General features: G+C 39.6%; 2 protein-coding genes across 3 annotated transcripts; both read left to right on the forward strand.

Annotated features, from left to right (window-relative positions):
* Positions 1–1761: 1761 nt before the first annotated feature.
* tmem244 (transmembrane protein 244) lies at positions 1762–6890 on the forward strand. Of its 2 annotated transcripts, XM_046374098.1 has the most exons (6): positions 1763–1876; positions 4242–4327; positions 4465–4541; positions 5488–5613; positions 5916–5960; positions 6211–6890. In XM_046374098.1, the coding sequence occupies exons 1-6, from the start codon at positions 1784–1786 to the stop codon at positions 6306–6308; spliced, it is 525 nt and encodes a 174-aa protein (XP_046230054.1). In that variant the 5' UTR covers positions 1763–1783; the 3' UTR covers positions 6309–6890. The 2 variants fall into 2 exon arrangements, with proteins under 2 accessions (XP_046230053.1, XP_046230054.1); XM_046374097.1 differs by lacking the exon at positions 5916–5960 and having other exon boundaries at positions 1762–1876.
* A 575-nt stretch (positions 6891–7465) lies between these two features.
* fkbp6 (FKBP prolyl isomerase 6) lies at positions 7466–10850 on the forward strand. Its single transcript, XM_046374040.1, has 8 exons — positions 7466–7676; positions 8060–8177; positions 8282–8371; positions 8457–8659; positions 9020–9139; positions 9225–9422; positions 10350–10459; positions 10684–10850. The coding sequence occupies exons 1-8, from the start codon at positions 7608–7610 to the stop codon at positions 10754–10756; spliced, it is 981 nt and encodes a 326-aa protein (XP_046229996.1). The 5' UTR covers positions 7466–7607; the 3' UTR covers positions 10757–10850.
* Positions 10851–12184: the final 1334 nt, after the last annotated feature.

Consider the following 12184-nt stretch of genomic DNA (forward strand, 5'->3'; position numbering starts at 1 on the left):
AGCGTTTTACACTCTGGTTTTTGTTTAATCAAATTAACATTGAAATATAAAGGATCTGTGCATGCAACATGCAGAGATATAAAAAGAGACACACTCACAGGGAGATGAATAGTTACAACGCTTACCTTGCTCTACATCCCCCTTCACCCCACTCCCCTGCTTTCCATCACCATGGTTACAATGATGCAGGTTACCGTGGCAGCCAAGTCAACGTAGCACTCACACAAAGGCGCACGTGCAAGTACTTTACCACACAGACAGAGGCAGGCTGTGACGCTGAAGAGTTTCTTCAGCTATTTCTGGATGGCAGTGGGGGTGGGGGTGTTGAGATATTGTCATTCCTGAATTCACCTGTGCCTCATTTCTTTCTTATCTGTATTTTCATGAGCAGATGATGGATGAGCAGATACTCCCACTCTGATTTCTTTCCATTCATAATCTCCAAGTTGAATAAAACATGAAACAAAAATGATAATGGCACCATTCTCAGAAACTATATTATGAACAATCCATCAGGAAGCGTCTTATCTGCTGCTGCCAGTCCTGTGCACATGGCTCTTATCTTCTCTTGTTCTTGTGTTGGTTCTGGATTAAGTTCTCTCTGTACGTATGAGGTTATGCTACCACCTGGTGTTCTCATTAACAATTGCCAGGCTGTAGTGATGTTTAGTTGCAAAAGCTGGACTTCAAGGATGAATCACAAATAGAAGACAATAGAAGCAAGATTCACTCAGTTACACCTTCAGACTACATGCAAAGGTCACGAGTAGGGGTTATGTGTTGTCAGTTTGAGTTTAGTTGATTTTACTGTGAAAAAAGTCTGCATACTGGGGCTGCAGCATACAGCTATTTTGATTAACAATTAATGTAGAGGATGTTGTTCATTTTCTAAATTAGTACTGAATTGTATTTTCTTTAGAAAATGTTATAGAACAGTGAAAAATGCAGATAACAATTTCCTACATCCCATGTTGACTCTTCAAAATTTGTTTTTATTTTATTGTTTATTGTGGTTACCCAAAGTCATGTAGGACACAAATATCAAATAAGACAACCCACCACAGTTGTGTGATGAGTGAACTTGATGATGTGATTCATGCTGTGCATTGCTGCACAGTCATGAGTCAGCAGTGTGAACAGCAGAGGGCTGAGCACACAGCCTTGGGGGGCTCCAGGGCTCAGTGTGGCCATGCTGGAGAAGTTGCTCCCAATGCGGACTTTCTTTGGTCTCTCTGTTATAAAGTCCAACATCTAGCTTCAGAGGGAAGTGTTCAGGCCCAGCAGGCTCAGCTTTCCAACTAGAAAGTGCTTTTGCTTGAAAAGTGACCCAAACTGCAAAACATGCTTTATTTTGGAATGAAAAGAAGCAGTGAAGAAAGGGTGGAAAGAAGAGGAGAAATACAGCATGTGAAAGAAGGAAGAAAATAAGATGCACATGATAAGGGGAACCGGGAGAGCAGCAAAGTAAGGAAGGCGAAAAAGGTTCAACAAATGGAAGGAAGGCAAGAAGGGACAAAATAAAGAAATGGTCCACGTCTGTAGTTCTTCCTTCCTATTTAGTCTCAAAACTAACTACCTTCTTCTGAGTTATGTGTATCTGTGCACACTTATACTGGAGTATGTTCACCTTTATCCCTTTTAGGATTTACTCAGACTTCTTAGTAGTAATCCCATTTCTTCTAATCCCTCCCTCCCTCCCTCCTCCTCCACCTCCCGGCATGCTCTCTTACACACATATACACACACATAGCCTAGATTCTCTCATTTAGACCAGCAGCCATTCATGTTGTTGGACTACTGCTGTCGTTGTTGTGGATTCACACTCATAAAACGCCATGGACCCTTCTCTCTCAAGACTACACCCAGTGATACCTGGGTAAGGACACTGTGTGATGTGGGAAAGTGTGCTAGAGTAGACATTTTAGGTCTGTTTGTACAGCAACAGAAGCCCAGGCACATCGGGGTGTTTATCGTTATGTCTGAGAAAGCCAACTGCTAGGCCTACTTATAATGAAGTGTTTTCATATATTAAATAAATCTGATTTTTATTCCAGCTGCATTGTTTCTACAATGTAATATTAGTTAACTCAAGCACTACTTTATCTGCTAAGTGTGGTCATAGTGATTTAGTTAGTGATTACAACAGACAATTTACTCCAATTAATTAACTCTAATCTGAATTATTCCAGCCTCATCAGTGTCGTAATCACAATTTAACAAAGTAGTTTATGGGTTTTATTTCCTAAGGTCACAATTAGACTGTTGTGTGCCCATTTCTAGCAGGCTTCTGAGTAATCAGGCAAAACTTACCAAGTTTGAGGGTTGAATATTAAGTTTAATATTAAGAGCTGGTTTCTATAGGTCTTTTTTTCAAGACAGTCGAATGTGGCAGTAAGAAACATACCAAGGTGTTTAGCAGCCTCTGAGGGTATTAGCATAAGCCCAGCCACTTCCCTGCTTTCAGACACACCCACATGTCTGGTGACACATGGTTTAGGTAGGCCACAACCAAATGAATTGTTGACCTCAATAAAATTTGTTTTAAAAATACGTCATTTATATTTATAGCCTCAAGATACAGCCCGAATGCTTTTAAAAAATGTTGCTTTTTTTCCTTTCCATGATTTGCTGCTCATTTTGAATCTGGAAGTAACCTGGAGAAAATGAGGCACAGTAGAACAGAAAGATGAAACTAATGCATATTAACCTATCCACCAATTATGATGTCATGCCAACAGATAAACTTTCAATGAAATTATATAATTATTACTGTTGAAAGATTAGTCGATTACAACTCTAGGCACACTGGTGCTTTAAATGCCAACATCAGTAATGCTAATATGCTCTAAGTGACAATGTTCAGATGCATTTACTGTGTTCACCATCTTAGCTTAGCATGTTAGCATGCAAACATAAATACAAAGTACATTTGCAGCTGATGGAAATGTCATTACCTTTGCAGATATGTGGCCATAAACCACATTAACCTATCACAGGACTCTTCCTCTGAGGGCAATGAATGTGTGTACAAAATTTTATTTTAGTCCATTCAATAGTTGTTCAGACTTCATGTTGGACTAATATGGTGCACACATCAACAAAATGACAGAGCAGCAACTCTATCCATGGAGCCATGCCACACATTAGCAGATGAAAATACCATATAAACTTACTGTGATTCCAACTTTTTAAATTTGAGAATATGCTGCATTTTTCTGTTTTCTGGTGCTATAGATTGAAGGCAGTACCTTAGACTAAAGATTAAAGAAACTGTCAGTTCAAGCCTTTACAATAAACACATAACTATACTACTCCATTGAAAGTTATGTTCCTTTGAACAGACATTGTAGTGAAAGTTGTTGCTCATCTCATTTGTATCACAGCAGATGCTTGACTTGTAACAGCAGCCAAAGCACAGGTGTAACTAATATGATAAATAATAGCTTCATTCCATTTAGGTGTGAGTCAACATGCAGGGCCCTGGCACCAACACACCTGACTGGAATGTAGCCCATCATTAATGGAATTAGCTCCACCTATGTTTGACAAGCCAAAATGTCAGCTGTGAGAAAAGGCCTTTTATCTCTCCTCCGAGGGTGTCACATAACCCATTTCCTCTAAGGGCTGCTTTTAATCATCCATGAAAGGAGACTTTAGCAAGCAAACAGCAGCTGTCTGCTGCTATCTGTTGTCGAGAGCATTAGTTTTCTGGGTCATGAAGGAGAGGAGAAAATAGAGGCAAGGAATTGGGATCTTCTGTTAGCTTTGGGACACACACAAGACATCAAATAATGATGCCTCCTTGGCAGTAAATATCTCCACATGTAGAGTTTTCTGGTCAGATTAAAATCGCTGGCTAAAGGTTTATGTTTCACTTGCTATTTATAGTCTTTTTTCCCCCTGTTTCCTCATCTCGCCTTGTTAACTAGAAGCAAACATCCACAAATGGTCGATGGATGACATTTCAAAAGTGAAAAGGTGTAGAAATTCATCCACAGATTACTGGCTCTTATATCTGTAATCGATTTAGATGTTAACCTCTATTTAACCTCTTTTTTTAGCCAGCAAAAAAAGGAAAGATAAATAACTAGGAAAACAAGCTGTCAGGAAGATAAGGTATATAAAGTAGTAGATTATATGTCAGGTATTAACATAGCAGGTTTCATGTGGAAATTGCAATCCTCACATCCACAGGGCATTAATACTCAGCCCATATGATGCAAACTGTTTCATCTTCTCAGGTTGTCCTGCAGAATCTGTTGATGTGCATGGTGTGTTTCTACTCTCTCTACTACATTGTGGTGAGTCTCTGCATCGGGCTGCTCAGGTATGCACATAAATGCACTGCAGTAAAAAAAAAAAAAAGGAACAAAAACAAATTCCAACTGAATTATTAATAATCGAAAAAGACTTATGCTGTTTAGAGTTTGTGCATGTCTTCATCACTCACCGGTGTGTCTCTAGGGCTCATGAGATCAACAGCTTGTTGGCTCCTTTTGACTACACAACACAACCGTCATGGCAGAACCCCAAATACCTGGGTGAGCAGAACTGATGGACTGTAACTGAGTACATTTACTCAAGTACTGCACTTCTGTACTTATTTGAGTATTTATTTTTTATGCTACTTTATATTTCTACGTGTAGTTTTTTTTCTTTACTTCATTAATTTGAATGTTCTGTTTAATTGCTACTTTACAGATTTAGGCTGTGCATAAAAAGTACCATGTGATCAACTTATGAAGTGCAGCATTTCTATAGGTTATCACAGAAGTGATGGTAGCTTCAATTGCACCAGCAACAACATGAAAAAGCTGCTTATGTGTTAATCCATCAGTAATAGTAATCCAATTATATAATATGGATTATCATATATTGCTAATGGGGGACATTCTGCTGCAGAATGGACACTTTTATTTAATCATTTAGACACATTTCTCTCACGATTTCACAGTTTTATTCAAGTATGATGTTAATGCTTTTACATTGCACTAATGGTACTTTTACTCAAGTCTTCACATTGATTTAATAGTCTGTCCTCAAGAAGGCATTTCCATGTGTCACAATAGTACATAAGAGATGTAATGATGGCTGGGATAGTCATTAGCAAACTTTTCCAACTATGACAAGTCAAAATGTCTGAATGAAATTAATATCTAATAGCTGGTTGAAAAGGAATAAAAAATGATTAGCACACAGTTTTATATTTGCATTCTTTGAAAATTCTTCTTTTTTATTATGAATAATTGAATTAAATTAATTAAATAGCAAGTTTCAAGAACAGACCACAGAAGTGCTTCTCAAAAGAAATAAAGATATATATATAAAACCTTTCAGTCTTTCAAACAATATCAGAAACAATCTTGACAGTCTGATTCTTTCTGCTGTACTGCACAAGTTGACATGATAAGACAACTAAAAAATTGACTACAAAGCATACGAAGATGAGGCAGAATATCACATTGCTTTTTCTCTTCCTCCCTCCAGTCGGTGTAATTTCCACAGAAGTGACCTATGTTCTGGGGGGGCTGGTGTTTGCCTGGATTGTAGAGGAGTGGGTCTGGGATTATGCCATAACTGTCACGCTGCTGCATGTCGCGATGACTGTAGCAGGTAAAGACTCACACACACAAAGTGGATCAATAGAGCAGAACAGCTGATAGGATTGGAGGCCCTGTTATGTAACTGGAAAGAAAGGCTGTTATTGAGACTTGTATAGACGCACACACACACACACACACACACACACGTAGGCACTGTCCATTTGTATAGAGGAGTGACATACATTTCAAGCCCAGCCATCCTAAAATTGTGTATTTTTTCCACTTAAATTCTAATTGAAGTGCATATGTGTCCTAAGTTTAATGTACAGGTAGTTCTTTAATGTTTTACACACAGTTTATATGTTTCTGCAGTGATGTCAGACTTCCCTTCAGCTGAGCACTGGTGGATAGCTCTTGGTAAGATCTTTGCTTTCTCTTTACCCCTCCATGTGTATCCTTATCTGTCTGCAGCAGCATTTGCAGAAGATGAAAGCTCCACTCTTTATTTCTCTCCTTCTTCTTTCCTGTTTGGTTAACGTATTGCTTTTGCCTGCTCCTATAACACATGTCCTAAGTCCCCTCTGATTATGGCTTTTTAAGGATAGCTGTTGGCTTCCAAACCTCCCTTTGTCTTTTTAACTGACCCTCTCTCTCTCTCTCTTCACAGGTTCAGGTCTGGTGATGATGATATTTGGAGGACAGCTTCTGGCTTACAAACTCTTCAGAAGCAACTTTGTCTATCCGGCTGAACTACAGAACTTCTAATGAACACAACAAGGAAAGCTTTTAACTGGCTTACTGGTTAATCTCTGGTCCGGATGCATCTCAGTGGGTTCACTATTCAAAGTTTGTACTGCTAGGGTCATGATATCATTGGTATGAGCAACTACAGTATGTCTATCAAGAATATGCATGTTTATATTTTCGATAGACACTGTAAGTTTGTTGATTAGCTAATACAGATCCCCCTGTACAAAAGCCCAAGTATGTCTATTTAACAGTGTTTTTTAAACATATTCTGTACAGTTTAAATATTGTTTTGTATTTTTTCTTTATAAACTCTACAGTAGAAGATAAAGGTAGCAGAAGACAGCTGTAGTATTTTGTACTTTGTACTTTTGCAATGGTGAGTGAAGTCATATTTCTGTGTAATATTAGAGTTTATTTATGTGTCACATAGCAGAGCGTGCAGTGTAGCAGTCTGATGAATGAAATCATTACCTGTTCAGACACTGAGGAGAAATCAAATCATATGTCTGCATGTGGTGACAAAATTGTGCTTGCAGGAAGAAAATCTACATCCCTTGGAGCTTCATGGGTTTACATTAAAAACTATGAGCAAAATTATTTTTTTCGTGTCTGTGTCTATGTGTGCCTGCATGCCAGTGACATCCTCACTCATATTATGAAGGAAAGACAGAGACAGGACAGACTCTCTTGAGCGTCTCTCTGGAGCTCCCCCTGCTGTTTGGTGGCTGGACTGAAAGACTGAAACGCCCCTCTACCTCCACCTCATGGCGATGATGGTTATCATGGTAATACTGATTACTGTTGCTGTTTCTTTTTCCTCATCTTTCATGATATTTTCAGTCATAAACTGCCCTCTTCACACCTCATTTGCCTTCATGACCCCCGTTTTATATCAGTAACTCCCCGGTTTGCACATCACAACTTTTCTCCTTTTTTCTTCATATGGCATGTTTTTCTTTTCTTGTCATATTCTTTGATTCTTTACTTTTTTAAACAACCAACGTGGAGCCTGCAAGAAGAACGTCTATTTTAAAAATTTTATATTCCGTTTACAGCGGTGGATTTGTGCATGAGATCATAATAACATTTGAAGAGAGCTTATTTGATGACGATGATGGCGGTGATGGTGATTGTTGCAGTAGTCGGTAAAAAGGCACTTTTTTGGACCTCTGCCCACAGCTCAGTCTCATTTGCTAACAAGGTCACCTGACCCCAGGTTGATTGAGTTGAGCGCCTAAATGGAGCTACAGACTACTTTTACATATACGACAAAACGAACTGATAAACGCCATCGGCAACTTAATCAGCAACTAAATGCCAGGAAGCGGATTGATTCACGGTACCCGGAGGTTATTAAACGCCGAGCAGCAGCTGAGGACTCCGGTGAGTTTTGCAGCGTGGAGTGGCTCACCGTGTTTAACCTGAGCTAACGCGCTAAGTGCTAATTAAGTGACATTTGTGTTAAAAAGATGGAGAAACTGAGTCGGGATCGACGGCTGTGAGTCTTTAAGTTTTAAGTTCATAGGACTTCAGCCCTGTTTGTTGCAACAGTTTCTTGCTAACAGCAAGTTAGGACGAATGGAGTAGATTATAAAGAAATTTACATGGGTTGTTGGCAGCAAGTGAAGCCAAGGATCCGATAGATCCGGGTTGATGAAGAGTGGGATTCGTGAAACTAGCTCGAACATGTCTAACCCCAATAAGGTAATGCTTTCAAAAGTTTTTACACACAGATTAAATCGTGTCCATTTTAATATAATTTATAGGGTCCGTTTGAACAGCTTGGGCAGCAGATGAGTGATGTCTTGGGAGATGGAGGGATCCTGAAAGAGGTGGTCCAACCTGGAGAGGGTCCACCTGTACCCCAGAATGCTTCAGTAATCAGTACTTACAAGTGCAATTTTGTTCTAAAACCTCCTGATGCAGCTGCTGTTTGCCATATGATTTTGTTCTGCCGTCATCTCTCCTTATTACCTTTGTTCCACTAGTGCATTTCTCTGGTTTCCTGGAATACTCTGATGAGCCTTTTGAAACTACCACAGACCTCAAGTACCCCCCGATTATGAAGTTAGGCAGAGGTTAGTATTCAGCAGTGATTTCGCTGTTAACCTGTAAAGATTCTGGCGCACTGGAGAACTTTTCTCCCCAATTTAAATTCGACAGATGTGACGCTGGCCGGACTGGAACTTGGTTTGCTGACCATGAAGAAGGGAGAGTTCTCTCGTTTCCTCTTCCAGCCCCAGTATGCATACAGGGACATGGGTTGTCCTCCACTCATTCCCGCTGCTGCTGTGGTGCTGTACGAGGTTCATATCCTCGACTTTCTCGACTCTGGACAAGTGGACGACTTTATGGCGATGAGTCAGGTAGGGAGGCTTCAGGTGCCCTGTTGTTGTACCACAAAGACAATTAAACAAGACATTGTTCTTCCACATGACATCAAATGCATGCAAATGTAAAGTGAATAACAGAAGATTTAATTATATTTTTACACTTACACGTGCATTTGCATTCGAGAACTGAGGAATCTCGCTATTTTTGCTTCCAGGAGCCAATAATATGGTATATATGATATGTACCTTTTAAATTACAACTTTATGCTCTTTTTACAATACAGTTTTCTTAATAGGCAAAGTAAAGCAGGAGGAGGTTGAAAATTGTCTTTGGAGAATTTTTGCTTGTATTGGTAGTTATGTCACATTGCTTTTTACCACCTCTGTCTGCAGGAGGAGCAGAATACAGTTCCTCTGTACACACTTCTTGAAGTTGTCAGCACAGTACGCAGCTTTGGCAACCGCTGCTTCAATCAGAGCCGTTACGGTAACGCCAAAGATCGCTATAAACAGGTAAATGTTGTGTACTGTCAATTGGAGAATGTATTATATTATAAATATAAAATATTTTGTAATGGATTCTGTATTTGGCCAATAGGCAGTGATGCTGCTGAGGAACAGGGAAACACAAGACGATGCAGAGAAGGACAGGATCCAGACAGCACTACTTCCTCTCTATCTGAACCTTTCTCTCACTGAGCTCCGTCTGGACAGCCCACACAAAGCCCTGAAATACAGCAACAAGGCCTTGGAGATAGACTCTGCCAACACCAAGGCGCTTTTCCGCTGCGGACAGGTCAGACGGGGCTTTTGTTTGTGTATTAAATATTTGGTTTCTGTTGTCGTTTGGTTGGTTAAAACTAGAGATGATTTCAGCAGCACAGGCAGACCCCAAAGCAATAGATGTTTAGTCCCTGAAGAATTTTATTAAGTTTACTACGTTGAGTGAAAACATTTTTGTATTTCTTGCACTCATACTGCAATCCACAACATTCACCAGGAATGTTTTGAGGGAGTTTTTTGTTTTTTCAAATTTAGTACAAATGTCCACTTTGATCAAACTATGACCTGATAAGATTGTGGTTGTCGGTCAAAGTGACCTCCACAAAAGATCCAGAACCCAAGACTTCATGCACTAATTATGACGAATTGTCACACAAATAAAACAATCAAGTGATGATGTTTTATATTCAAAAAGTCAACTTCACTGTGACTTTATAATGTTGTGCAAAAAACACCTTTTTATACATTATTTATGCATTTTATACATTGAATTTCCCTCGGGAAAAATAAAGTATCTATCTATCTATCTATCAATCATTAGTCAGTCAACACCATAACTCGGGAGCAGAAGGGGAGATTGTGACATTCGGTCAGACTCTGAACTGGTGACACTAATCTTGGGTGTCCACTTTGAAACTGTGTTGATTGAAGATGTGAAGTTGCGTGTGAAGCATCCATGCTGTAGAATTTGTAGCTTCTTTGCAGCAACATCCATATTTTAAGCATCATAGCTCGTGGATGTAAACTGCAACTTGACAACCGTGAGGCAGTAATTCCACATAAGGTACATTTAGCTTATATTTTTAAACTTTAGACACAGTATGAGCTGCAGATCCCACTATGGATCTATGGGCAGCTTTTCCTTCAACACCATATCACTACTCGCATTCACTCTAGATAACAGTTAGTCCATTATTTGAACTGATGTCATCTCTGTCAGGCGTATCTGGAGCTGTGTGAGTACCAGAGCGCCCAGGATTGCCTCATAACTGCTCAAGCAAAGAAGCCCTTTGACAGTGACATCAACAACCTACTGAGGGAAGTGACAACGTAAGACTAACTTTTGTTGACACGTTGAAAAAGTGCGTCAAGACAAAATGGTTGTGTTAGTTAACTGAATTTCTAAGCCTATGTCTGCATTCATATATTTGAAATATCTATTCTTCTTGTGTATATTTGTATGTTGCATACGTTTAAAATCACTGAGCTTCCCAAGGCCACAACTCTGATCACTCTGAATGTACTTATGCTTATGAATGGTTTTCATGATTCAGATGCTATAAAGACAGCTTGGATAAAGAGAAAGACATGTGCGCCAAGATGTTCAGAGACCTGAGGATCAAGTGAACATCCAAAGACTTGAAGATGGAGATAACTGTTTCGGTATTCTTGATTTTTGTGTTTTGATTCAGTGTAAAATAAATGACCTCAGCTGCCCAAATGCTGATTGTTCCTTGACTCTTCCTTTGCTTATAATGTCATGACATAATGACATGTTACAAGAAACTGTATGTTCACTGAGTTGTTTCTACAGACAGTTAACATACTGGTGTAAAAGTTAGATTTTGTGCCATGGACTTTTTTTTAATGTAATAACAACAAGTGGTTGCCTTTCACTTCAGTCTTTATCGTCCAGTGCAGGAGATTTGCCTTGCAGCATGACAAAACGGAGAGCAAAATGTGATACAGCACTATATTCAGAGATTGTGTGTCTGTGGGTTGAACATTTTGATTCAAGGGCGACTAAGCAGATGCCAGGAGGCGTATTTGAACTTTCCTCTAGAGTTGCTCATTTATAAAATGTGAATTTGGAAGTAGTGAAACACTAAAGTGGAGCATCTTCAGAAAATCTAAAGATGCGTCTTAGATGTGAGATATTTGATCATTAAAATTTGACAAGTTAGGTGTCTAATGTGAATATGCTGCTTGAAGATAATCATAAATATACCCTCCACTTGTATTAAGGCATTGACTTTCATTAGAAATACCAGCTTATGCCAAACATCAGTGGATGTGCATTGGAGGCTTGAGGTTTCCGCCACACTCCACTTATGTATACTGAATATTGGACCTGGAATGGATGTCACAAATCATGCTCATAGGCTCTGCTTCTTTAAATCAGATTTGTCATGAGTGCAGAAAATTGTCATGTTTAGCAATGAATGTGGAAGGAGCCTTCATTTTTACTTATCTAGAGCTCCAGGCAGCCTTGCGGTTGTCCTTAACCTTCATAGATTGAAATGAGCTGCCATATTGGGCAAGGACAGAACATGGATGGAGGTGGGTAGATGGGATGGAGTAGTTGTGGGGGAGGGGCAGATGGAGGAGCAGGAAACTGATTGATCTTCTTTGACTAATCCTCTTGTGACAGTGTGTAAGTGTTTTACCATCATCTCTCCCAGTATACAGACGGCAGGTCAGGCTCTGTTAAAGGTGCTTTGACTGGCCGCAGAGAGACAATGGTCTCCAGACTTGTCTACTACCTTCATCTCAGGTGAGGAATGACGGGGTGAGACGGCATCTGTGTGTTTGGTGTTTCACTGTACTACTCATTTGTGTGTGACTGCTCTCCCTTACATATTAATGCTATTGTTGATTGTGCATTTGTTCCACATTCAGGGGCCCAAACACTTCCAGAAGCCGAGCAGATTGTAGTTTACTCGACATTTACCTGACAGCTGTTGTTTCCCAATGCTAACCCCTATTCTACCTGCAAGATACATGATAAACTGATAAAAGTGGAAGCGTGAAGCGTTGATTGAAACGAGACCTCCA

Source organism: Scatophagus argus, chromosome 19 (genome assembly GCF_020382885.2).
Source record: "Scatophagus argus isolate fScaArg1 chromosome 19, fScaArg1.pri, whole genome shotgun sequence".
Classification (NCBI taxonomy): domain Eukaryota; kingdom Metazoa; phylum Chordata; class Actinopteri; family Scatophagidae; genus Scatophagus; species Scatophagus argus.

Excerpts from the sequence above, each read along its gene's own strand:
- tmem244 (XM_046374098.1), top strand. The coding sequence starts at position 1,784 with ATGTTGTTGGACTACTGCTGTCGTTGTTGTGGATTCACACTCATAAAA. Across the intron at positions 4,328-4,464 it reads CTCTGCATCGGGCTGCTCAG|GGCTCATGAGATCAACAGCT; the intron begins GTATGCACATAA and ends GTGTGTCTCTAG. Across the intron at positions 5,614-5,915 it reads TGTCGCGATGACTGTAGCAG|TGATGTCAGACTTCCCTTCA; the intron begins GTAAAGACTCAC and ends ATGTTTCTGCAG.
- fkbp6 (XM_046374040.1), top strand. The coding sequence starts at position 7,608 with ATGCCAGGAAGCGGATTGATTCACGGTACCCGGAGGTTATTAAACGCC. Across the intron at positions 8,660-9,019 it reads ACTTTATGGCGATGAGTCAG|GAGGAGCAGAATACAGTTCC; the intron begins GTAGGGAGGCTT and ends CTCTGTCTGCAG. Across the intron at positions 9,140-9,224 it reads CCAAAGATCGCTATAAACAG|GCAGTGATGCTGCTGAGGAA; the intron begins GTAAATGTTGTG and ends TTTGGCCAATAG.